Source organism: Salmo salar, chromosome 07 (assembly GCF_965601325.2).
Source record: "Salmo salar chromosome 07, fSalSal1, whole genome shotgun sequence".
Classification (NCBI taxonomy): Eukaryota; Metazoa; Chordata; class Actinopteri; order Salmoniformes; family Salmonidae; genus Salmo; species Salmo salar.
The window spans coordinates 40,295,068-40,321,569 of record NC_138297.1 but is presented as its reverse complement, the minus strand read 5'-3'; the positions used below and the strand labels follow the sequence as shown (position 1 = coordinate 40,321,569).

The window sequence follows — 26,502 nt, the reverse complement described above, 5'->3', positions numbered from 1 at the left end:
CCATTTTATTAACTGTTCATGGCTTATGGCTTGGGGTAGAAGCTGTTAAGGAGCCTTTTGGACGTAGACTTGGCGTTCCTGTACCACTTGCCGTGTTGTAGCAGAGAGAACAGTTTATGACTAGGGTGGCTGGACAATTTGACAATTCTTAGGGCCTTCCTCTTACACCGCCTGGTATTGAGGTCCTGGATGGCAGGAAGCTTGGCCACAGTGATGTGTTGGGATGTACGCACTACCCTCTGTCGCGTCTTGCGATTGGATGCCGAGCAGTTGCCATACCAGGCGATGATGCAACCAGTCCGTATTCTCTCAATGGTGCAGCTAAATAACTTTTTGAGGATCTGAGGACCCATGCCAAATCTTTTCAGTTTCCTGAGGGGGATTAGGCATTGTCGTGCCCTCTACAGGACTGTCTTGGTGTGTTTGGACCGTGATAGTTTGTTGGTGATGTGGACACCAAGGAACTTGAAGATCTCGACTTGCTCCATTACAGCCCTGTTGATGTGAATGGGGGCGTACTCGGCCCTCCTTTTCCTTTAGTCTACGATTAGTTCCTTTGTCTTGATCACGTTGAGGGAGAGGCTGTTGTCCTGGCACCCCACTGTCTTGTCATTGTCGGTGATCAGGCCTACCACCGTTGTGTCGTCGGCAAACTTATTGATGGTGTTGGAATCGTGCTTGGCCATGCAGTCATGGGTGAACAGGGAGTAAAGGAGGGGAATAAGCACGCACCCCTAAGGGGCTCCCGTGTTGAGGATCAACGTGTCGGATGTGTTGTTGCCCTTTCCCACCTGGTCAAAAGGAACCTGGGGGCGGCTCGTCAGGAAGTCCAGGATCCAGTTGCAGAGGGAGGTGTTTAGTCCCAGGGTCCTTAGCTGGGCTGAACGCTGAGCTTTTAAAAAATGTTTTATTTGTTTAACTAGGCAAGTCAGTTAACCTCTATGGGCTAGTGGGACGCAAGGCTTTACGGCGAAAGCATAAAATTAGATTATGTTAGGACAGTACATTGAAAATAGCTGTGTGTAATGTTTTGTCAATGCAAAGACAGGCGTCACCAAAAGCAGAAAACCAGCTAAAATTATGCACTAACCTTTGACAATCTTCATCAGATGACACTCCTAGGACATTATGTTAGACAATACATGCATTTTTTGTTCTATCAAGTTCATATTTATATCCAAAAACAGCGTTTTACTATGGCGTTGATGTTGAGGAAATATTTTCCCTCCAATACCGCCAGTCAATCAGCACAACAAATTAAATAATTACTATTCGAAAACATTGGTAAAATATTATATTGTCATTCAAAGAATTATAGATTAACATCTCATGAACGCAACCGCATTGCCAGATTTAAAAATAACTTTACTGGGAAATCACACTTTGCAATAATCTGAGTACTGCGCCCAGAAAAATAGGCTGTGCGATACAGACTAGGCGCCATCTTGGAGTCATCTAAAATCAAAAATACTATGTAAATAATCCCTTACCTTTGATTATCTTCATCAGAAGGCACTTCCAGGAATCCCAGGTCCATAACAAATGTAGTTTTGTTCGAAAAAGCTCATAATTTATGTCCAAAAAGCTCCGTGTTGTTAGCGCGTCCTGTAGGCTACTCAAAAACATGAACGTCGCCCGCCGGACTTGTCTTCATCAAAGAGGGAAAAAAATATATTTACGTTCGTTCAAACATGTCAAACATTGTATAGCATAAATCATTAGGGCCTTTTTCAATCAGAACTTCAATAATATTCAAGGCGGACGATTGCATTCTCTTTTAAAACGTATTGAAACAAGAGTACCCAAACATGCACTCGCGCGCCAGAGTAGTATCGGCCATCCGCTTATGACCAACGTTCCAAGTCTCTTGTTCGGTCAGTTTTCACAGTAGAAGACTCAAACCACTTTGTAAAGACTGGTGACATCTAGTGGATGGCGTAGGAAGTGCTCAATGATTAATACATCCCTGTGTGTTTCAATGGCATAGGCTTAAAAGTAATTCAACACATCAGATATCCACATCCTGTCAGAATTTGTCTCAGGGTTTTGACTGCCATATGAGTTCTGTTATACTTACAGACACCATTCAAACAGTTTTAGAAAATTCAGAGTGTTTTCTATCCAAATCTGTTAATAATATACATATCCTAGCTTCTGAGTTGGTGTAGGAGGCAGTTAAAAATGGGCACATATTTTTTTCAAAATTCTCAATACTGCCCCCTAGCCCCAACAGGTTTTAAGAACAAATTCTTATTTACAATGACGGCTTAGGAACAGTGGGTTAACTGCCTTGTTCAGGGGCAGAACGACAGATTTTTACATTGTCAGCTCGGGGATTTGATCTAGCAACCTTTCAGTTACTGGCCCAACGCTCTAACCACTTGGCTACCTGCCGCCCCGAGCTGTAGTTACTGAACAGCATTCTCATGTAGATGTTCCTTTTGTCCAGGTGGGAAAGGGCAGTGTGGAGTGCAATGGAGATTGCATCATCTGTGGATCTGTTGGGATGATATGCAAATTGAATTGGATCTAGGGTTTCTGAGATTATGGTGTTGTTGTGAGCCATGACCAGCCTTTCAAAGGACTTCATGGCTACAGAAGTGTCGGTAGTCATTTAGGCTGGTTACCTTGGCATTTTATAACACAGGTGGTCTGCTTGAAACATGTAGGTATTACAGACTCTGTCAGGGACAGTTTGAAAATGTCGTTGAAGACACTTTCCGGTTGGTCAGCGCATTCTCTGTGTATACGTCCTGGTAATCCATCTGGCCCTGTGACCTTGTTAATGTTGACATGTTTAAAGGTCATACTCACATTGGCTATGGAGAGCATGATCACACTGTCCTCCGGAACAGCTGGTGCTCTCATGCATGCTTCAGTGTTGCTTGCATAGAATTCATTTAGCTTGTCTGGTAGGCTCGTGTCACTGGGCAGCTGCTGTTGGGTTTCTCTTTGTAGTCCATAATAGTTTGCAAGCCCTGCCACATCCGACGAGCGTCAGAGCCGGTGTAGTAGGATCGATCTTAATCTTGAATTGATGCTTTGTCTGTTTGATAGTACGTCGGAGGGCATAGCGGGATTTCTTCTAAGCTTCCGGGTTAGAGTCCCGCTAATTGAAAGCGGCAGCTCTACCATTTAGCTCAGTGTGGATAGTTGCCTGTAATCCATTGTTTCTGGTTGGGGTATGTACGTACGGTCACTGTGGGGACAACGTCATCGATGCCCTTATTGATGAAGTCAGTGACTGATGTGATATACTCCTCAATGCCATTGGATGAATCCCAGACCATATTCCAGTCTGTGCAAGCAAAACATTCCTGTAGCTTAGCATCTGCATCATCTGACCACACAGCCATGCACACAGCCATGCAATGTCCATCGACCGCCGATTGCTGAAGCGTCTGTCCTCGGTTACAACACTCACTACCAAGTTCCATACTGCCTCTGGAAGCAACATCAGTACAATAACTGTTTGTCGGGAGCTTCATGAAATGGGTTTCCATGGCCGAGCAGCCAAGCACAAGCCTAAGATCACCATGTGCAATTCCAAGCGTCAGCTGGGGTGCTGAATCACGCTTCACCATCTGTCAGTCCGACGGACAAATCTGATTTTGGCGGATGTCAAGAGAATGCTACCTGCCCCAATGCATAGTGCCAACTGTAAAGTTTGGTGGAGGAGAAATTGTGGTCTGGGGCTGTTTTTCATGGTTCGGACTAGGCCCCTTAGTTCCAGTGAAGGGAAATCTTAACCTCTTACATCTAGACGTTCCGCTAGCGGAACACCTGCTCCAATATCCAATGATAGGCGTGGCGCGAATTACAAATTCCTCAAAAATACAAAAACTTCAATTTTTCAAACATATGACTATTTTACAGCATTTTAAAGACAAGACTCTCCTTTATCTAACCACACTGTCCGATTTCAAAAAAGCAAAACATTAGATTATGTCAGCAGAGTACCCAGCCAGAAATAATCAGACACCCATTTTTCAAGCTAGCATATAATGTCACAAAAAACAAAACCACAGCTAAATGCAGCACTAACCTTTGATGATCTTCATCAGATGACACGCCTAGGACATTATGTTATACAATACATGCATGTTTTGTTCAATCAAGTTCATATTTATATCAAAAACCAGCTTTTTACATTAGCATGTGACGTTCAGAACTAGCAAACTTCCGGTGAATTTACTAAATTACTCACGATAAACGTTCACAAAAAACATAACAATTATTTTAAGAATTATAGATACAGAACTCCTCTATGCACTCGTTATGTCCGATTTTAAAATAGCTTTTCGGTGAAAGCACATTTTGCAATATTCTGAGTAGATAGCCCAGCCATCACGGCTAGCTATTTTGACACCCACCAAGTTTAGCCCTGACCAAACTCCGATTTACTATTAGAAAAGTTTGATTACCTTTGGTGTTCTTCGTCAGAATGCACTCTCAGGACTGCTACTTCAATAACAAATGTTGTTTTGGTTCAAAATAATCCATAGTTATATCCAAATAGCGGCGTTTTGTCCGTGCGTTCAAGACACTATCCGAAGTGTAAATAAGGGTCACGAGCACGACGCATTTCGTGACAAAAAATTCTAAATATTCCATTACCGTACTTCGAAGCATGTCAACCGCTGTTTAAAATCAATTTTTATGCGATTTTTCTCGTAAAAAAGCGATAATATTCCGAACCGGGAAAGCGTGTTTACATACAAAGAGAGAGAAAATAAAAGCATGGGATCCCCTCGTGCACGAGCCTGAGTCTCATAGTACTGTGACCGGCCACTATCCAAACGCGCTAATGTTTTTCAGCCAGGTGCTGCCTCGATATCATTCAGCTTTTTGCCGCCTTCTGAGAGCCCATGGGAGCCGTAGGAAGTGTCACGTAACAGCAGAGATCCCCTGTTTTAGATAGAGATAATCAAGAAGGCCAAGAAATGGTCAGACAGGGTACTTCCTGTACAGAATCTTCTCAGGTTTTGGCCTGCCAAATGAGTTCTGTTATACTCACAGACACCATTCAAACAGCTTTAGAAACTTTGGAGTGTTTTCTATCCAAAGCTAATAATTATATGCATATTCTAGTTTCTGGGCAGGAGTAATAATCAGATTAAATCGGGTACGTTTTTTATCCGGCCATGAAAATACTGCCCCCTATCCATAACAGGTTAACACTACAACATCCAATTAGATTCTGTGCTTCCAACTTTGTGGCAACAGTTTGGGGAAGGCCCTTTCCTGTTTCATGGTATGAATTGGAACGCCGACTGCGAGCCTTGCCTAATCACCCAACACCATTGCCCGACCTCACTAATGCTCTTGTGGCTGAATGGGAGCAAGTCCCCGCAGCACTGTTCCAACTTCTAGTGGAAAGTCTTCCCAGAAGAAAGAAGGTGGTTTTAACAGCAAAGGGGTGACCAAATCCATATTAATGCCCATGATTTTGGAAAGGAGGTGTTCGACGAGCAGGTGTCCACATACTTTTTGTCATGTAGTGTACTTTTGTATATATAGTGTAGCTAGATAGATAGATTAATAATTAGATATACAGTATATACAGGCTAGGAAGTTGGCAAAGTTAGAATTATATAATCTCCAATAACACGTTCTTACGACAACAATCCCGTAACCGGGACTGAGTTTGACAATAGCCAGTGAAAAATCAGAGCGCCAGATTCAAAACCACAAATCTAATAATTTCAATTTCTCAAACATAGGACTATTTTACACCATTTTATAGATACACTTCTCCTGAATCGAACCACGTTGTCCGATTTCAAAAAGGCTTTACAGCGAAAGCAAAACATTAGATTATGTTAGGAGAGTACATAGACACAAATAACCACACAGCCATTTCCAAGCAACTAGCACGCATCACAAATACCCAAAACACAGCTAAATGAAGCACTAACCTTTGACGATCTTCATCAGATGACACTCCTAGGACATCATGTTACACAATACATGCATTTTTTGTTTGATAAAGTTCATATTTATATCTAAAAACAGCATTTTACATTGGCACGTGACGTTCAGAAAATATTTTCCCTCAAATACTGCCGGTGAACCAGCACAACAATTTACAAAAATACTCGTCATAAACGTTGATAAAATATTAAACTGTCATTCAAAGAATTATAGATGAACATCTCTTTTATACAACCGCATTGACAGATTTCAAAATAACTTTACTGGGAAAGCACACTTTGCAATAATCTGAGTACTGCGCTCAGAAAAATACACTAGGCAATACAGATAGCCATCATTTTGGAGTCGTCTAAAATATTAAATAGCATTAGAAATATTCACTTACCTTTGATGATCTTCATCAGAAGGCACTTCCAGGCATCCCAGGTCCACAACAAATGTTGTTTTGTTCGATAAACTCCATAATTTATGTCCAAATAGCTCCTTGTTGTTCGCGCGTTCAGTTCAGCTACTCCAAATGTAAGCGCGCGGTCACAACGAAAAGTAAAAAAAAAAATCTATTTACGTTCGTTCAAACATGTCAAACGTTGTAAAACATCAATCTTTAGGGCCTTTAGAACGTGAAAATTCAGGAATATTACAACCGGACGATTCCAGTTTCTTGAAAAACTTTTTGGAACACAGCTACCTCCTCACGTGAATGTGCGCCAATGAACTGATGTCCTTCCCTGGGTCACCAATTTCCCAGCCTTCTTGTTCGGTCTCTGTTCATCGTAGACGCCTCAAACAACTTTCTAAAGACTGTTGATATCTAGTGGAAGCCTTAGGAAGTGCACAATGATTACTGAGTCACTGTGTGTTCGATAGGCAATGACTTGAAAAGAGTCCACGCATCAGATTTCCACTTCCTGGTAGGATTTTTAGTCAGGTTTTTACCTGCCATATGAGTTTTGTTAAACTCACAGACATCATTCAAACAGTTTTAGAAACTTCAGAGTGTTTTCTATCCAAATCTACTAATAATATGCATATCCTAGCTTCTGAGTTTGAGTAGGAGGCAGTTTAATATGGGCACGTATTTCATCCGAACGTGAAAATACTGCCCCCTACAAATAAGAGGTTAAAAGGCACTTATTTAAACTCAGGGACGCACAACAAAAGGACACATGGAAATGGGAACAAACTGCATTTATAGCTGAGGAAAGGAGAGAAATGGTGATTGTTAGAGTGAGTTCAGGTGTGGTGAGTTGGCAGTAGAGGGGGCATGTCCAGAGGTTAATTAGAGCGTTTTTTTGGAATGACCCTTCAGAACACCATCCATACCAATCAGGATTTGTGATGCTGCCTTTCTAAACCACCTCATATTGCTAAATATGGTCTCAAATGACATTGATTACATTGGACTCACTGGACTGAAAGCATTATCCTACATTATCATGGCATTATCTTACCTGATGATCACCATAAGCTCTGCCTGCCATTAGCAAAATGCTCATGTTCCTCTTATCGCTAGGATTGACTAGATTCATATAGCATTTCTATCCCTGTCCTATCTTATCTTAGTCACGTTTCAGACTTTGCTCTCTCCTGTGTTTGCTTTGGCAATTTCGAAAAACCGGTCTGCTCACATTGCAGGGAAATGTACTGTTTAGACTTTGTTTGGCAAACAACCGCTTAAGGATGAAGATCATTAGAGAAACACAAACAATGAGAACATGAGAACGAGTTATTACGTTTGACCTTAAGGGATACCTTTTCTGTTATTTGGACAGCCTTCACATGTTGGCTTGTCACATGGCATGTGTCATGCATAGCTTTATTTACCATTACCTGACTAATGTGGCTGATAATCTGTTGGGTAACGTTTTAGACTAGTATTCTAGCAATGTGCACATAGTGAGCAGTGTGTAAAAGTTTCCATAGTGAAAGGATAAAAGGGGGAGTGGTCACTGTGATGTGGGCCAATCACCTTTGCCATCAATAGTATGCAGTCATGGAAAATAACTGCCGTTTTTCCACAAAGATTTGGTGGATGACGTGCACAATTCAATGTGGGGAGTACAAGAGATGCTCCTCTACCTGTTGGTGTTGGCACAATAGTAACGCTATAATAAAGCCCATATCCCCTGGTCCACCGCCTGTCGTATTGTGTAAAACACGTTGCGTTAACGTTGCAGTTAAAAAAAATTATCCTTAAAGGTACGCAACCAGGGACCATAGCACACACATACTGTGAACACACACACACTCTTAGTCACAAGGCTTTTTTCACTGGTCCTCCATTCTGGAACTGTCTCTCCCAATTTCACAGACGTTCACGCTGGATACATTCTCTATCCCTCTCTCTCTCCTTCCCTCTGCCCCCAATCTCTCTCGCTCTTGCTCTTCCTCTCACTCTGTCTCTCTCCTTTTCTCCCTTCCTCGATAAGGCATATAAACAGGGGGTGAAATCAATAATCTCAGGCTGGGAATGACACACTTGGCAGTTTTAGAGGCTGCTTAGCCAGCCCTGGCCAGCCCTCTGGGGAATTCCACTGGAGATCAACCTTTACTGTGTTAACATGTGAGAGGCAGATAGGCAGGCAGGCAGGCAGGCAGGCAAGGAAGCAGAGCAGGTGTGGTAGTGGAGCTGGGTGGATATCAGACCTGGGTTCGAATACTATTTGAAGCCTTTTCAAATACTTTATCTAGGCTTGGTTGAGTTTTCTTGGCGCAATGGAATCAATACAATAGTCCTAAAACTGATAAACTGACCATTTGGTAACCCAGGCAGGCTAGAGCAAATACTTAAAGTATTTCAAATAGTATTTGAACCCAGGTCTGGCTGCTGGAGCATGCTGGAAATAACTGGGCTATAAAGCCTATAGGGATTATACAGCACACACTGCTTATACTAGACATTGTGGTCAGAGAAGACCACAGTGAGATTCCATTATGAAGTGTTGGTGTTTTTCCAGACACTGGCTAATAGAATCACAAGGGTTCTCCTTCCCCCATCCCCCAACATGTGATTCATTGTGTTAATGTCAATGTCATGTTTCATAAAGAGTATTCTTTGCGCAGTATGAGATGGGAGTCCGCTGTGTGTGGTTTGTGTGGATGTGTGCACCCATGCATGCGTGTGTGTGTGTCTCCTATATCTTCCACTTCACCAGAATGTGCCCAAATATATATATATATAACTCGTATCTCTGTCTCTGTTTCTGTAGGACTTCCTTGGCCAGGCGTTCTGTACGTTGGGAGAGGTGGTGGGATCACTGGGCAGCCGTATGGAGAAACCTATTGTGTGAGTATCTCTGTTCCTCCATTTTAAACCAATTACCTCTAACCTCTGACCCCTATTATACGGTTTCACTCTAACCTCAAAACTCCATGCTATACAACATCACTACACTCACACCTCAAACCCATAGACAGTATGGTCCTTTGTAGCTCAGTTGGTTGAGCATGTCACCAGGATAGTGGGTTTAATTCCCGGGACCACCCGTATGTTAAATGTATACATGCATGACTGTAAGTCGCTTTGGATAAAAAAAAGTCTGCTAAATGGCATAATTGGCAACAAAATAATACAGATTCTATAAAGATTCTATATGCAGGCTAACCCTGACCCAGTTCTTATGGCATTCACTCAAAACAATTCACATGTTATATGTCACATGCGCCGAATACAACAGTTGTAGACCTTACAGTGAAATACTTATTTACAAGCCCTTAACCAACAATGCAGTTTTAAGAAAATCCGCCCCCCCCAAAAAAGAAAGAGATAAGAATAACAAATAATTAAAGAGCAGCAGTAAATAACAATAGCGGGGCTATATACAGGGTGTACCGGTACAGAGTCAATGTGCGGGGGCACCGGTGTCGAGGTAATTGAGGTAATATGTACATGTAGGTAGAGTTATTAAAGTGACTATGCATAGATAATAACAGAGAGTAGTAGCAGTGTAGAAGAGGGTGGTTGGGGGCAATGCAAATAGTCTGGGTAGCCATTTGATTCAATGTTCAGGAGTCTTATGGCTTGGGGGTAGAAGCTGTTTAGAAGCCTCTTGGACCTAAACTTGGCGCTCCGCTACCGCATGCCGTGCGTTAGCAGAGAGAACAGTCTATGACTAGGGTGGCTGGAGTATTCCTCTGACACCACTTGGTATAGAGGTCCTGGATGGCAGGAAGCTTGGCCTCAGTGATGTACTGGGCCGTACGCACTACCCTCTGTAGTGCCTTGCGGTCGGAGGCCGAGCAGTTGCCATACGAGGCAGTGATGCAACCCGTCAGGATGCTCTTGATGGTGCAGCTGTAAAACCCTTTGAGGATCTGAGGACCCATGCCAAATCTTTTCAGTCTCCTGAGGGGGAACAAGTTTACTCGTGCCCTCTTCACGACTGTCTTGGTGTGCTTGGACCATGTTAGTTTGTTGGTGATGTGGACACCAAGGAACTTGAACTGTCAACCTGCTCTACTACAGCCCCGTAGATGAGAATGGGGGCGTGCTCGGTCCTCCTTTTCATGTAGTCCACAATCATCTCCTTTGTCTTGATCGCATTGCGGGAGAGGTTGTTGTCCTTGCACCACACGGTCAGGTCTCTGACCTCCTCCCTATATGCTGTCTCATCGTTGTCGGTGATCAGGCCTACCACTATTGGGTCATCAGCAAACTTAATGATGGTGTTGGAGTCGTGCCTGGCCGTGCAGTCATGAGTGAACAGGGAGTACAGGAGGCGACTGAGCACGCACCCCTGAGGGGCTCCAGTGTCGAGGATCAGCGTGGCGGATGTGTTGTTACCTACCCTTACCACCTGGGGGCAGCCCGTCAGGAAGTCCAGGATCCAGTTGCAGAGGAAGGTGTTTAGTCCCAGGGTCCTTAGCTTAGTGATGAGCTTTGAGGGCACTGTGGTGTTGAATGGTGAGCTGTAGTCAATGAATAACAGCCTCACATAGGTGTTCCTTTTGTCCAGGTGTGAAAGGGAAGTGTGGAGTGCAATAGAGATTGCATCAACTGTGGATCTGTTGGAGTTGCATGCAAATTGGAGTGGGTCTAGGGTTTCTGGGATAATGGTGTTGATGTGAGCAATGACCAGCCTTTCAAAGCATTTCATGACTACAGACGTGAGTGCTACGGGTCAGTAGTCATTTAGGCAGGTTACCTTAGTGTTCTTGGGGACAGGGGCTATGGTGGTCTGCTTGAAACATGTTGGTATTACAGACTCCGACAGGGAGAGGTTGAAAATGTCCATGAAGACACTTGCCAGTTGGTCGGCGCATGCTCGGAGTACACGTCCTGGTAATCCGTCTGGCCCTGTGGCCTTGTGAATGTTGACCTGTTTAACCTGTTGAGGAAAGACGTTCCGTTAGCGAACCCCATTCCGCCAGCGGAACCCCTAGCCAACAGCCAATGAAATAGCAGGGCGCCAAACTCAAAACAACAAAATCTCATAATTCAAATTTCTCAAACATACATGTATTATACACCATTTTAAAGATACACTTCTCGTTAATCCAACCACAGTGTCCGATTTCAAAAAGGCTTCACGGCGAAAGCATACCATTAGATTATGTTAGGACAGCACCTAGACAAGATAAACCACACTTTTTCAAGCAAGGAGAGGCGTCACAAAAACCAGAAATACAGCTAAAATTAATCACTAACCTTTGACGATCTTCCTCAGATGACACTCCCAGGACTCAATGTTACACAATAAATGTATGTTTTGCTCGATAAAGTTCGTATTTATATATTTTTTAAAAACATTTTACATACAGCACGCAATGTTCAGAAATGTTTTGCCTCCAAAACTTCCGGTGAATGAGCACATAAATGTACAGAAATACTCATCATAAACGATGATAAAAGTTACAAGTGTTATGCATAGGATTAGAGATACACTTCTCCTTAATGCAACTGCTGTGTCAGATTTCAAAAAAGCTTTACGGAAAAGCACACCATGCAATAATCTGAGTACAGCACTCAGACACCAAAACAAGCCATACAGATACCCGCCATGTTGTGGAGTCAACAGAAGTCAGAAATAGCATTATAAATATTCACTTACCTTTGATGATCTTCATCGGAATCCACTCCCAGGAATCCCAGTTCCACAATAAATGTTCTTTTTGTTTCGATAAAGTCCATATTTATGTCCAAATACCTCCTTTTTGTTTGTGTGTTCAGTTCACTATTCCAAATGCAAAATGCGCGAGCAGACGAAAAGTGAAAAAAGTTCTATTATAGATCGTAGAAACATGTCAAACGATGTATAGAATCAATCTTTAGGATGTTTTTATCATAAATCTTCGATAATATTCCAACCGGACAATTCCTTTGTCTTTAGAAATGAAAAGGAACTCAGCTCACTCTCACGGCAGCACGCATGACTGAGCTCATGCCATTTTTCCAGACACCTGATTCCAATAGCTCTTATTCTCTCCCCATTCACAGTAGAAGCCTGAAACAACATTCTAAAGACTGTTGACATCTAGTGGAAGCCTTAGAAAGTGCAATATGACCCCACAGACACTGTATATTGGATAGGCAATCACTTGAAAAATTACAAACCTCAGATTTCCCACTTCCTGGTTGGATTTCTTACATTTTAGTCATTTTAGCAGACACTCTTATCCAGAGCAACTTACAGTAGTGAATGCATACATTTCATTTCATGCATTTTTTTTTTTTTTTTTTTTGTACTGGCCCCCCGTGGGAATCAAACCCTCAACCCTGGCATTGCACACACCATGCTGGCGTTGCGAACACCATGCTCTACCAACTGAGCCACAGGGAAGACAGGTTTTTGCCTGCCATATGACTTCTGTTATACTCACCGACATCATTCAAACAGTTTTAGAAACGTCAGCGTGTTCTCTATCCAAATCTACTAATAATATGCATATATTAGCTTCTGGGCCTGAGTAGCAGGCAGTTTACTCTGGGCATGCTTTTCATCCGAACGTGAAAATACTGCCCCCTGTCCCAAAGAAGTTAAAGGTCTTACTCACTTAAAGGTCTTACTCACATCGGCTGCGGAGAGCGTGATCACACAGTCGTACGGAACAGTTGACGCTCTCGTGTGTGTTTCAGTGTTACTTGCCTCTAAGCGAGCGTAGAAGTTATTTAGCTCGTCTGGTAGGCTCGGGTTACTGGGCAGCTCTCGGCTGTGCTTCCCTTTTGTAGTCTGTAATCGTTTGCAACCCCTGCCACATCCGACAAGCGTCGGAGCCGGTGTAGTACGATTCTGTCTTAGTCGTGTATTGATGCTTTACCTGTTTGATGGTTCATCGGCGGGCATAGGTGGATTTCATATAAGCTTCCGGGTTAGAGTCCCACTCCTTGAAAGCGGCAGCTCTACCCTTTAGCTCAGTGCGGAAGTTGCCTGTAATCCATGGCTTCTGGTTGGGTTATGTACTTACAGTCACTGTAGGGACGATGTAATCAATGCACTTATTGATGAAGTCGGTGACTGATGTGCTGTACTCCTCAAAGCCATCGGAAGAATCCCGGAACATATTCCAGTCTGTGCTAGCAAAACAGTCCTGTAGTTTAGCATCTGCTTCATCTGAACACTTTTTTATAGACTGAGTCATTGGTGCTTCCTGCTTTAATTTTTGCTTGTTAGCAGGAATCAGGAGGATTATTTTTACATTTACTTCATTTAGCAGACGCTCTTATCCTGAGCGACTTACAAATTGGTGAATTCACCTTATGACATCCAGTGGAACAACCACTTTACAATAGTACATCTATATATTTTTTGGGGGGGAGGGTGGGGGGGTTAGAAGGATTACTTAATCCTATCCCAGGTATTCCTTAAAGAGGTGGGGTTTCAGGCGTCTCCGGAAGGTGGTGATTGACTCCGCTGTCCTGGCGTCGTGAGGGAGCTTGTTCCACCATTGGGGTGCCACAGCAGCGAACAGTTTTGACTGGGCTGAGCGGGAACTGTGCTTCCGCAGAGGTAGAGAGGCGAGTAGGCCAGAGGTGAATGAACGCAGTGCCCTTCTTTGGGTGTAGGGACTGATCAGAGCCTGAAGGTACGGAGGTGCCGTTCCCCTCACAGCTCCGTTGGCAAGCACCATGGTCTTGTAGCAGATGCGAGCTTCAACTGGAAGCCAGTGGAGTGTGCGGAGGAGCGGGGTGACGTGAGAGAACTTGGGAAGGTTGAACACCAGACGGGCTGCGGCGTTCTGGATGAGTTGTAGGGGTTTGATGGCACAGGCAGGGAGCCCCGCCAACAGCGAGTTGCAGTAATCCAGACGGGAGATGACAAGTGCCTGGATTAGGACCTGCACTGCTTCCTGTGTGAGGCAGGGTCGTACTCTGCGAATGTTGTAGAGCATGAACCTACAGGATCGGGTCACCGCCTTGATGTTAGCGGAGAACGACAGGATGTTGTCCAGGGTCACGCTAAGGCTCTTAGCACTCTGGGAGGAGGACACAATGGAGTTGTCAACCGTGATGGCGAGATCATGGAACGGGCAGTCCTTCCCCGGGAGGAAGAGCAGCTCCGTCTTGCCGAGGTTCAGCTTGAGGTGGTGATCCGTCATCCACACTGATATGTCTGCCAGACATGCAGAGATGCAATTCGCCACCTGGTTATCAGAAGGGGGAAAGGAGAAGATTAATTGTGTGTCGTCTGCGTAGCAATGATAGGAGGGACCATGTGAGGATATGACAGAGCCAAGTGACTTGGTGTATAGCGAGAATAGGAGAGGGCCTAGAACTGAGCCCTGGGGGACACCAGTGTTGAGAGCACGTGGTGCGGAGACGGATTCTCGCCATGCCACCTGGTTGGAGCGACCTGTCAGGTAGGACGCAATCCAAGAGTGAGCCGCGCCGGAGATGCCCAACTCGGAGAGGATGGAGAGGAGGATCTGATGGTTCACAGTATCAAAGGCAGCAGATAGGTCTAGAAGGATGAGAGCAGAGGAGAGAGTTAGCTTTAGCAGTGCAGAGAGCCTCCGTGACACAGAGAAGAGCAGTCTCAGTTGAATGACCAGTCTTGAAACCTGACTTATTTGGATCAAGAAGGTCATTCTGAGAGAGATAGCAAGAGAGCTGGCCAAGGACGGCACGCTCAAGAGTTTTGGAGAGGAAAGAAAGAAGGGATACTGGTCTGAAGTTGTTGACATCGGAGGGATTGAGTGTAGGTTTTTTGAGAAGGGGTGCAACTCTCGCTCTCTTGAAGACGGAAGGGACGTAGCCAGCGGTCAAGGATGAGTTGATGAGCGAGGTGAGGTAAGGGAGAAGGTCTCCGGAAATGGTCTGGAGAAGAGAGGAGGGGATAGGGTCAAGCGCGCAGGTTGTTGGGCGGCCGGCCGTCACAAGTCGCAAGATTTCATCTGGAGAGAGAGGGGAGAAAGAGGTCAAAGCATAGGGTAGGGCAATGTGAGCAGGACCAGCGGTGTCGTTTGACTTAACAAACGAGGATCGGATGTCGTCAACCTTCTTTCAAAATGGTTGACAAAGTCGTCCGCAGAGAGGGAGGGGGGGGGGGAGGGGGAGGAGGATTCAGGAGGGAGGAGAAGGTGGCAAAGAGCTTCCTAGGGTTAGAGGCAGATGCTTGGAATTTAGAGTGGTAGAAAGTGGCTTTAGCAGCAGAAACAGAGGAAGAAAATGTGGAGAGGAGGGAGTGAAAAGATGCCAGGTCCGCAGGGAGGCTAGTTTTCCTCCATTTCCGCTCGGCTGCCCGGAGCGCTGTTCTGTGAGCTCGCAATGAGTCGTCAAGCCACGGAAAAGGAGGGGAGGACCGAGCCGGCCGGGAGGACAGGGGACATAGAGAGTCAAAGGATGCAGAAAGGGAGTTGAGGAGGCAGAATCAGGAGATTGGTTGGAGAAGGATTGAGCAGAGGGAAGAGATGATAGGATGGAAGAGGAGAGAGTAGCAGGAGAGAGAGAGCGAAGGTTGCGACGGCGCAATACCATCTGAGTAGGGGCAGAGTGAGTAGTGTTGGAGGAGAGTGAGAGGGAAAGGGATACAAGGTAGTGGTCGGAGACTTGGAGGGGAGTTGCAGTGAGATTGGTAGAAGAACAGCATCTAGTAAAGATGAGGTCAAGCGTATTGCCTGCCTTGTGAGTAGGGGGGGACGGTTAGAGGGTGAGGCCAAAAGAGGAGAGGAGTGGAAAGAAGGAGGCAGAGAGAAATGAGTCAAAGGTAGACGTAGGGAGGTTAAAGTCACCCAGAATTGTGAGGGGTGAGCCATCCTCAGGAAAGGAACTTATCAAGGCGTCAAGCTCATCTCTGTATCCCACACATACAAGTATCTTTCAGGTCCCTCAGTCAAGCAGTGAATTTCAAACACAGATTACACCACAATGTCCAGGGAGGTTTTCGATTCCTCACAAAGATGGGCACCTATTGGTAGATGGGTAAAAATAAAGCAGACATTCGATATCCCTTTGAGCATGGTGAAGTTATTTATTACACTTTGGATGGTGTATCAATACACCCAGTCACTACAAAGACGCAGGTGTCCTTTCTAACTCAGTTGCAGGAGAGGAAGGAAACCTCTCAGGGATTTCCCCAATGGTGACTTTAAAACAGAGTTTAATGGCTGTGATAGAACAAAACTGAGGATGGATCAACAACATTGTAGTTACTTCACAATACTAACCTAATTGACAGAGTGAAAAGAAGGAAGACCGTACAGAATAAAAATATTCCCAAACATCCATCCTGTTTGCAACAAGGCACTAAAGTAATACTGCAAAAAATGTGGCAAAGGAATTAACTGAAGTCTTCTGTTTGTAATCCAATACAACACATTACTGAGTACCACTCTCCATATTTTCAAGCATAGTGGTGGCTGCATCATGTTATGGGTATGCTTGTAATTGTTAAGCACAGGCAACATCCTAGAGGAAAACCTGGTTCAGTCTGCTATCCACCAGATGAATTCAGCTTTCAGCAGGACAATAGCATAACACACAAGACCAAATCTACACTGGAGTTGCTTACCAAGAAGACAGTGTATTTTCCTAAGTGGCCAAATTACAGTTTTGACTTAATGCTGCTTGAAAATCTATGGCAAGATCTGAAAATAGTTGTCTAGCAATGATCAGCAACCAATTTGACAGAGCTTGATGAATTTTGAAAACAGTAATGGGCAAATGTTACACAATCCAGGTGTGGATTGGGAACTGGCTGTTGGGAACATGCATTGAAGGTGGAGGTGTGTATGTGTATGCATTTCAACACCACTCCCTCATTGTCGGTCTTCCTGTTAACAGCAGGTGTGAGCTCATGCTCTCTAATGAGATGTTTTCTCATACACAGACACACACACACTATAATGCTAAAGCTGATGCTCATTACTAGAAGTCTGCTCGTTTATGCCTTTCTCACTTCTCTCTTCCTCACAAACCTTGTGTCACAACCCTCGGCCTGTTTGTTTGACTATAGTTAAAGGAAAAATCTACTCAAGCTGGTATTTGTTTCATTAGTCCACTGTTGATACAATGTCACATGCATCTCTATCAATAAAGACTAGGTGGGCCAATTGGTTTTGTAGATTTTCTCAATTGAATAAAATATAAAGCCTGTTCTGGAAGTATTCTTACGGTGATTATTAGATTGCATAAACATTATGAGGGCTTTCCCCCAACAATTTTGGCCTCCACATTTTGTTTCCTAAACATAGGCTAAATAAGGAGTATAGGTTGTTGCTGCTGGTCAGTCTGTGAGACATGCAGGCTGTCTCTGACTGGGTTTGTTGTAGGATAGATTCTTTGAAAGTGCATGTAAAGTTTTGAAAGCAAGACTAAAGAAATGCATAATAGTGTGTGTGTGTGTGTGTGTGTGTGTGTGTGTGTGTGTGTGTGTGTGTTGTGTGTGTGTGTGTGTGTGTGTGTGTGTGTGTGTGTGTGTGTGCGTGCGTGCGCGCCAGGCACGTAAATTGCAGGGGGGATGGGGGGGTCATGACAGTATTGTAGTACTCGAGACTGGTCTCATGACAGTGAGGACTTGTAATTTCTTCCCGAGACCAACGGAGTATCATAATTATCAGCTTCCATTCAGTCAGCGCATAAAACCACTTCGCCAGGCCAAATGCATACACTCCTTTCTTGAAACATTAATATCTTAACAGTCTTTATATCTATTATAGACATGTTTGCGCAGTGGCAAACCTATAGGCTTTCAGTGTGTGACAGGTTTGTGATTCTGAAAGGACAGCAACCGTAATACCAGCCCACTCATGTAGGAGAGTGCACTTTTTGTAAAACACAAAGGGCCAGTGGTGTAGTGGAGGGTATACGCAGGTACTGTGTAAGCCGTATACCCACTTTTATTTTCAGTGGGCAATGTGTATAGTAGAGGAGGTATACGTAGAGGAGGTATACGACTTATCAATTATGTACTACAACAGAGAAATCATGCACAAAGTTGCCTACACAATCGCAGAGCACGTGAAATGTATTCACATGCGCGCTGCACACACAGCCTAGTTTCAGCGGAATATAATCTGCAGGCAGCAAGAGTGTGCAGCTCTCATCTGGTTTTGGCTTGGAGAAGCTCACAGAAGAATGACATCAGTAGCCGGTGGGGTAGGAAAAACTTTTCAACTTATGATATCTACTAGTAAATGCTAACTAAGGGAACAAGCAAACCAGGTATTGAAAAAGTTTTGTCCGAAGTGTTGGTTACTTGGCTATTTGTAATGCGCAATTGTCATCATGAGCTGTTTGCATCAGGGGCGTAGATATGGATGGGCCTGGGTGACAGGCCCACCCAATCAGATTGATGTGGTTTAAGCATTGTTGTGGACTTAGAGCATCAAATCTGTGCCTTTTTTCTATAAAAACAAAAGTGTGATTTTGAGAGTGAAAGTCTGAAAAATGCATTGAAAAACATAAAACAAAAAACATCAGAAACATAGAATTTTTCACACAGGTTGCCTTTCCTTCGCTGAGCGGGCCATTCTGGGAACTTTTTGGAACATTTTAGTACATACCCACTTCACCTGGCACCATTACACCACTTAGTAGGGCCGATAGAATGACAGCAGTCACACACAGCATTATTTTAAAGGTTAAGCAGTCTATAAACGCAGACATAATAAGCTAACCATTACGCATTTCCCAATCGAAATGTACAACTATTACTTCCCATTGCAAAAAAACATTTTACGTTTAGCACACAAAGTAACTGGTGACCTAAAGTTTAAAGTGGAACTGACAGCATTTTAACTACTTTGCAGATATGAAACAAACAGTTGCAGTTTCAGTTGCACTGTTTCAGTTTCAATGACTCAATAGTTTGGACAAAAACTGACGAATGTAACTAAGGCTGGGAATGTTAATACAATCAAACTAGCAAGGACAATGATCACGTCAGTCATAACGTGGCTAATAGGCTAGTGCATCTATTTATGTAGCAAGCTAAAACCAGCTAGCTGCTAGGAGGTTGCCATGTCATGCCATTGGAGGAGTAGGACTTTTTACCCTCCTATTGTTTTTCAGTTGCTATACACATCTAGAGATGCATGTGTCATTTGGTTATCTAGCAAGAACTTGAACAACTGTTATCCAGTTAGCATGCCTCTTGCGTTCGCAAATTCACTATGGCTATCTACTCCGATTTCAGGACACTCGTCTGAGTGTGCCAGAGTGCAGAATAGCTGATGAATTTACAAACACACAACACCCGATGAATATGACCGGTGGTAGTAAACAGGCAAAAAAAGTAATAGTTAGTCAGGAACGCTCTCGCTTACAAGCTACAGAAGGACGAGGAGGCTACAATTATCCATTGTTTATCAGTGCAAATTTGACAGCCAACTAGCTGAAAAAGTTGGAGAAGTTTATCTAATGTTCTTTCATTATATTTTCACTCATCTTGCTCTGGCTAGCATTAGTTGTTAATCTTGTTGTTTATGTGCATAACTGAGGGAGAGAGAGACTACCTTTTCATGGTTGTTTGATCAATAGGACTGTCAAATTCCCAAATGTAAGAGGACTCCCGTGGTGTTTACATATTTGCTGAAATCCATTCAGGTATATTTTGTGTCTTTTGGCGAATGCGTTCTAATGATCTAAAGTCGCGCTGTTGCAACTGCCTGTAAACACATATCCAGTTCAAAGTGAATGATGGCAGGCCCGTGTGGCAAATGGCTTGTTTGTATAAAGGCCTACTGTAGCTCTGATTGGCTATAGCGCACCAGTCTGTGTAGACTCCGGTCCTGGACAAGACAGATGTTTTTATTCGTTTTTATTTACTGCAGTGTCTATTAATTCACCAAACGCATGGTCGCTTTCCCACACCATATTGCTATAAAATTTTAACTAACGTCATAATTCCTAAACATTCTAAGAATTTTTGAAACCGTGAAAATGACCATATCTAAGTGCTCGCTTGTCAGAAAATGTTTTAAAAAGTGTCATGTTCTTCCTGGGTGTCACGGCTGTTATAAGGAACAGACCAAGATGCAGCGTTTTCGTAGTTCCACGTATTTATTGACCGTGAAACTAAATGCCATACATAAATAAACTTGAATTACAAAAAACAACAAACTGTGACGCAGAGAGGGAAAAAAACACACTACTCAAAATATAATCACCCACAAGGGCAGGTGGGACAAACAACTTAAGTATGGCCTCCAATTAGAGACAACGACAACCAGCTGTTTCTAATTGGAGGTCATGCCAAACAACAACCCACATAGAAATACAACAACTAGAACCTGAACATAAACATACAAAAACAGATCAACACCCCCTGTCACGCCCTGACCACTCTACCATAGAAACGAACAACTTACTATGGTCAGGACGTGACACTGGGGGTGTAAAATAAAATATTTGTATAAGATTTCATGTTGCTAAATGCAACAATGTTTCAACGAAATGGCTAACAGCAAGCACGCTTGAATAAAAACACAGTTCCACTCACTAGATGATTATCATTTGAAACTTAACTTCTTGTTAAAAGTTATTCTTGAAGAGGGAGAATCTAACAAATTAGCAACAACATCCTCTTTGATAACACCTGCTGCTGCCGCTGCAAACTAGCCACAACAAAAGCTAGCTAGATAGGCTGTGGGAAAAACAACTAATCGCAATTGCGTAGTGACCTGTTGGCCTTCAATGCAGAAGTTTCCATACGTTTTTGTAAAAACGTTCCAACCTACTAACTCAAAATGTGATTGGTTGATTCCACTGTCACTCCCAGATACAGTTGAATGGCAGATGCTTTTATCCAGCTTGTGATGGTCTAGCCAATAACTGACTTAGCTAGCTAGATTTATCTCCCCAGAGACCAGCAAAGAAAAATCCTGATTGGATCTTTTTTTCTCTTCAGTGTTAACCTTTTCCTTTCCAACAAAAGCTGAAGAGATTAAATCAGAACATCATTGAAAATTATAATATTAGAATTATATTATTAGAATTCTTATTTTATAAATCCTTAGCCCTTCTCTGAAGGTGTAGAAGACCCATTGTTCCCCACTGTGTTTGGGTTAGTAATAATTTGTAGAGTGGCTCTATTTTCCCACAGCATGGATTTTGTTCACTACTCTGAATGTCTTAAGAATCCACATGTTGTCTTGAAATATGAACACAGAAATACTGGACATTTTTAAATCTTATTATGGTGGTGATTTGCGATTTGACAAAATTACAATCATGGTCTTGAATTGGACTGGCATTTTTCTGGTCAGACCCCTTGTCCCCCTCCCGGTCTCAGTCTTGACTCTATCTCAACCCCCCCTCCTCCAGTCTTTGTCTTGAATCGGTCTCGCTTTAGGTGGTCTCAAACACAACACTGGGTCATGACCCTCCCAATATTTGAAATATGTCAATTTGACACCCCCTCTTGCCTTGGTAACCTGTAGCAACACCCATAGTTTATAATACTACCAATGTTTTCACAAAATTGAGCCCAATATAATTGTTACCAGTTGTCACTCGAGATGCTCACATTGTCACCAGGAAACATCCATTTGAAAAATATCTAATTTTATTAGTCACATGCGCCGAATACAACGACTGCAACCTTACAGTGAAATGCTTACTTACGAGCCCCTAACCGACAGTGCAGGTTAAACAAATATGGATAAGAATAAGAGATAAAAGTAACAAGTAATTAAAGAGGAGCAGTAAAAAATAACAGTATATACAGAGGGGTGCCGGTACAGAGTCAATGTGCGGGGGCACCGGTTAGTTGAGGTAGTATGTACATGTAGGTAGAGTTAATTCAAGTGACTATGCATAGATGACAACAGAGAGTGGCAGTGGTGTGGAGAGGGGTGGGGGGGCAATGTGAATCGTCTGGGTAGCCATTTGACTAGATGTTCAGGAGTCTTATGGCTTGTGGATAGAAGCCGTCCACCCCGCAAGTTACGCGCCTGGCACACACACACACGTGCACCGTCACTTCATACTGTATATTATTCATTTCTTTAGTCTCGCTTTCAAACCTTTGCATGCACTTTCTAAGACTCTTCCCTGTTGCTTCAATCTCTGATCTGCTGCCTGAAAGCAATTTCATGGCATCTCTTCAAATGTATATGTCTTTATAATATTGCCAGTTGCCAGTTGAAGAGCGCTGTGATGAACTGGAATTCAAATTATAAACAAAGGCCAATCTGGCAACCCCCTGTGGGTGCTCCACACTCTTCACAGCACGACCTGCTCACATCAGAGTGCTACTCTTGGCCTCATTTCAAACCACACACACACGCATGCACTAGCATGCACGCTCACATGCACAAGTATGCACACACATACAAATGCACGCTCACATGCGCAAGTATGAACACACACACACATGCATGCATGTAAGCTGTTTATATATTTTTTTATTGGTTTTCACATACGTGTTATTATCAGTAATACAATAATAATACTATAATGAATTATTACAACATAGCATTAATTTAATTTTACAGGTGGGGGAGGAGAGGGTGCACATAAGCTGGCACACACACACATGCACACGCACACGCTCACACACTCCCCTGCCACCTCCTAGAAAGCAGTCACCATGGTGATAGTCATTCCTGTAAACTTGTACTGTGTTGTATTGGCCCTTTTGGATACCTTTCCAAAGTGCAAAATGATGTTAATACTCCCTCTCAGTCCGCTTTTCTCTCTCCTCATACTCAAGTCATTACTGACAAGGGATAATGCCTAAAACCTTTTTAATTCAGCACAATTCTTTTAGGGTGTTGCTCTAGGCCACCAAGTGCGAACAGTCAGTATCTAGATAATGTGTATAAAAAGCTTGATACTGTATGTGATGTAAACAGAGAGGTCTACTTTCTTGGGGACCTGAATATTGACTGGTTTTCATCAAACTGACTGCTAAAGAGGAAGCTTCTAACTGTAACCAGTGCCTGTAATATGGTTCAGGTTATTAATCAACTTACCAGGGTGTTAACAAACACCACAGGAACAAGATCATCCACATGTATTGATCACATTTTTAATACTTTAAAACTTTGTTCTAAACTGTATCCGTACCCATTGGATGCAGTGATCACTGATACACCATTGGCTATATCCAGGAAAGCCAAGGTTCCAAAAACTGGGCCTAAAGTAGTGTATAGGAGATCATACAAAAGATTTTATGTGGATGATGTTAAAGATATTTGTTGGTCTTGTTGGTGATTAATAAGCAGCATCCAGACGCTGCACTGAATTTATGAAATTGCTTCTTCCAATAGTTGATAATCATGCACCTGTTAAACTGTCAGAACTGTTAAGGCTCCATGGATTTATGAGGAATGGAAAAACTGTATGGTTGAAAGAGATGGGGCAAAAGGGGTGGCTAATAAGTCTGGCTGCACATCTGAATGGTTGACTTATGCAAATTGAGAAATTATGTTACAAAGCTCAACAACAATAAGAATAAACTATATTATGAAGCTAATATCAATGATATAAAGAAAGATGTGGAAAAAAAACTTTGGAGTGCTTTAAATGAAATTATGTGCAGAAAGACAAATTCACCTCGTATCTTTCATCGAATCCGATGGCTTATTCATCACAAAACCATTTGATGTTGCCAATTATTTTAATGATTTCATCATTGCCCAAGTGGGCAAACTTAGGCAGGAAATGCCAACTATGAACAATGAGCCATCGTATTCATACAGAAAAAAAACTAATAATGAAGGAATAACATTGTAATTTCACATTTTCTAAAGTTAGTGTGAGAGGTGGATTTTTTCGGCATTGACAACTTGGCATTGACAACTTAGATGTAAAGCTAGTGAGGATGGTAACTGACTCTATAGCCACTCCAATCTGTCATATCTTTAATCTGAGCCTAGAGGTGTTTGTCCTCAGGCCTGGAGGGAAGCCAAAGTCAAGAATGGTAAAGTGGCCAAGAATAGTAAAGCATCCTTTGCTGGTCCTTACTTTGCTGGTTCCTATCAGCTTGCTGCCAGCTCTTAGCAAACTGTTGGAAAAACTACAATGCTATTTCTCTGTAAACAAATTATTTATTGACCATAACCTGTTGTTGAAAAACCGTACGTGTTATGGTTTTTTAACCTCTGCCATATCATGGATTCAGAGCTATCTATCTGATTGAACAGAGAGGGTTTTCTTTAACCTCTTACATCTAGACGTTCCGCTAGCGGAACACCTGCTCCAATATCCAATGATAGGCGTGGCGCGAATTACAAATTCCTCAAAAATACAAAAACTTCAATTTTTCAAACATATGACTATTTCACAGCATTTTAAAGACAAGACTCTCCTTTATCTAACCACACTGTCCGATTTCAAAAAGGCTTTACAGCGAAAGCAAAACATTAGATTATGTCAGCAGAGTACCAAGCCAGAAATAATCAGACACCCATTTTTCAAGCTAGCATATAATGTCACAAAAACCCAGAAGACAGCTAAATGCAGCACTAACCTTTGATGATCTTCATCAGATGACACACCTAGGACATTATGTTATACAATACATGCATGTTTTGTTCAATCAAGTTCATATTTATATCAAAAAACAGCTTTTTACATTAGCATGTGACGTTCAGAACTAGCATACGGGAAATTTGCTAACAATTTACTAAATTACTCACGATAAACGTTCACAAAAAAGCATAACAATTATTTTAAGAATTATAGATACAGAACTCCTCTATGCACTCGATGTGTCCGATTTTAAAATAGCTTTTTGGTGAAAGCACATTTTGCAATATTCTAAGTACATAGCCCAGCCATCACGGGCTAGCTATTTAGACACCCGGCATGTTTAGCACTCACCAATATCAGATTTACTATTATAAAAATGTGATTACCTTTTGTTGTCTTCGTCAGAATGCACTCCCAGGACTGCTACTTCAATAACAAATGTTGGTTTGGTCCAAAATAATCCATCGTTATATCCGAATAGCGGCGTTTTGTTCGTGCGTCCCAGACACTATCCGAAATGGTAAATCAGGGTCGCACGCATAGCGCAATTCGTGACAAAAAAAATCTAAATATTCCATTACCGTACTTCGAAGCATGTCAACCGCTGTTTAAAATCCATTTTTATGCCATTTTTCTCGTAAAAAAGCGATAATATTCCGACCGGGAATGTCCATTTAGCTAAACAGAGGAAAGAAAACAAAGCTTTCGGTCGACGCGGGCACGAGCCTGAGTCTCACAGTACTGTAACCAGCCACTACCCAAACGCGCTACTTTGTTTCAGCCAGAGCCTGCAAAGCCACGATTCAGCGTTTTGCCGAGTTCTGAGAGCCTATGGCAGCCGTAGGAAGTGTCACGGGACAGCTAAGATCCTCACTCTTCAATAAACAGAGACAAGAAGAACGACACCTTGTCAGACAGGCCACTTCCTGCATGAAATCTTCTCAGGTTTTTGCCTGCCATATGAGTTCTGTTATACTCACAAACACCATTCAAACAGTTTTAGAAACTTTAGGGTGTTTTCTATCCAAAGCCAATAATTATATGCATATTCTAGTTTCTGGGCAGGAGTAGTAACCAGATTAAATCGGGTACGTTTTTTATCCAGCCGTGAAAATACTGCCCCCTAGCCATAACAGGTTAATGGAAGCTTGGTGTACGGCAGGGCAGCTCCCTTGGCCCTCTACTCTTTTCTGTTTTTACCAATGACCTGCCACTGACATTAAACAAAGCCTATATGTCCGTGTATGCTGAGGATTCAACCCTATACAGTGAGGGGGAAAAAGTATTTGATCCCCTGCTGATTTTGTACGTTTGCCCACTGACAAAGAAATTATCAGTCTATAATTTTAATGTTAGGTTTATTTGAACAGTGAGAGACAGAATAACAAAAAAATCTAGAAAAACGCATGTCAAAAATGTTATAAATTGATTTGCATTTTAATGAGGGAAATAAGTATTTGACCCCCTCTCAATCAGAAAGATTTCTGGCTCCCAGGTGTCTTTTATACAGGTAAAGAGCTGAGATTAGGAGCACACTCTTAAAGGGAGTGCTCCTAATCTCAGCTTGTTACCTGTATAAAAGACACCTGTCCACAGAAGCAATCAATCAATCAGATTCCAAACTCTCCACCATGGCCAAGACCAAAGAGCTCTCCAAGGATGTCAGGGACAAGATTGTATACCTACCCAAGGCTTGAATGGGCTACAAGACCATC

The 26,502-nt window shown here is 42.8% G+C and overlaps 1 protein-coding gene across 3 annotated transcripts in view; it reads left to right on the top strand.

Moving 5' to 3' along the window:
* Positions 1 to 26,502, top strand: part of LOC106609114 (copine-8) — a 129,970-nt gene that overhangs the window by 51,213 nt on the left and 52,255 nt on the right. For all 3 annotated transcript variants that reach the window (XM_014207548.3, XM_014207545.3, XM_082977607.1), the window contains exon 6: positions 9,144 to 9,220. In XM_014207548.3, coding sequence (XP_014063023.1) covers positions 9,144 to 9,220 — 77 coding nt within the window. The remainder of the gene's footprint in view (positions 1 to 9,143; positions 9,221 to 26,502) is intronic.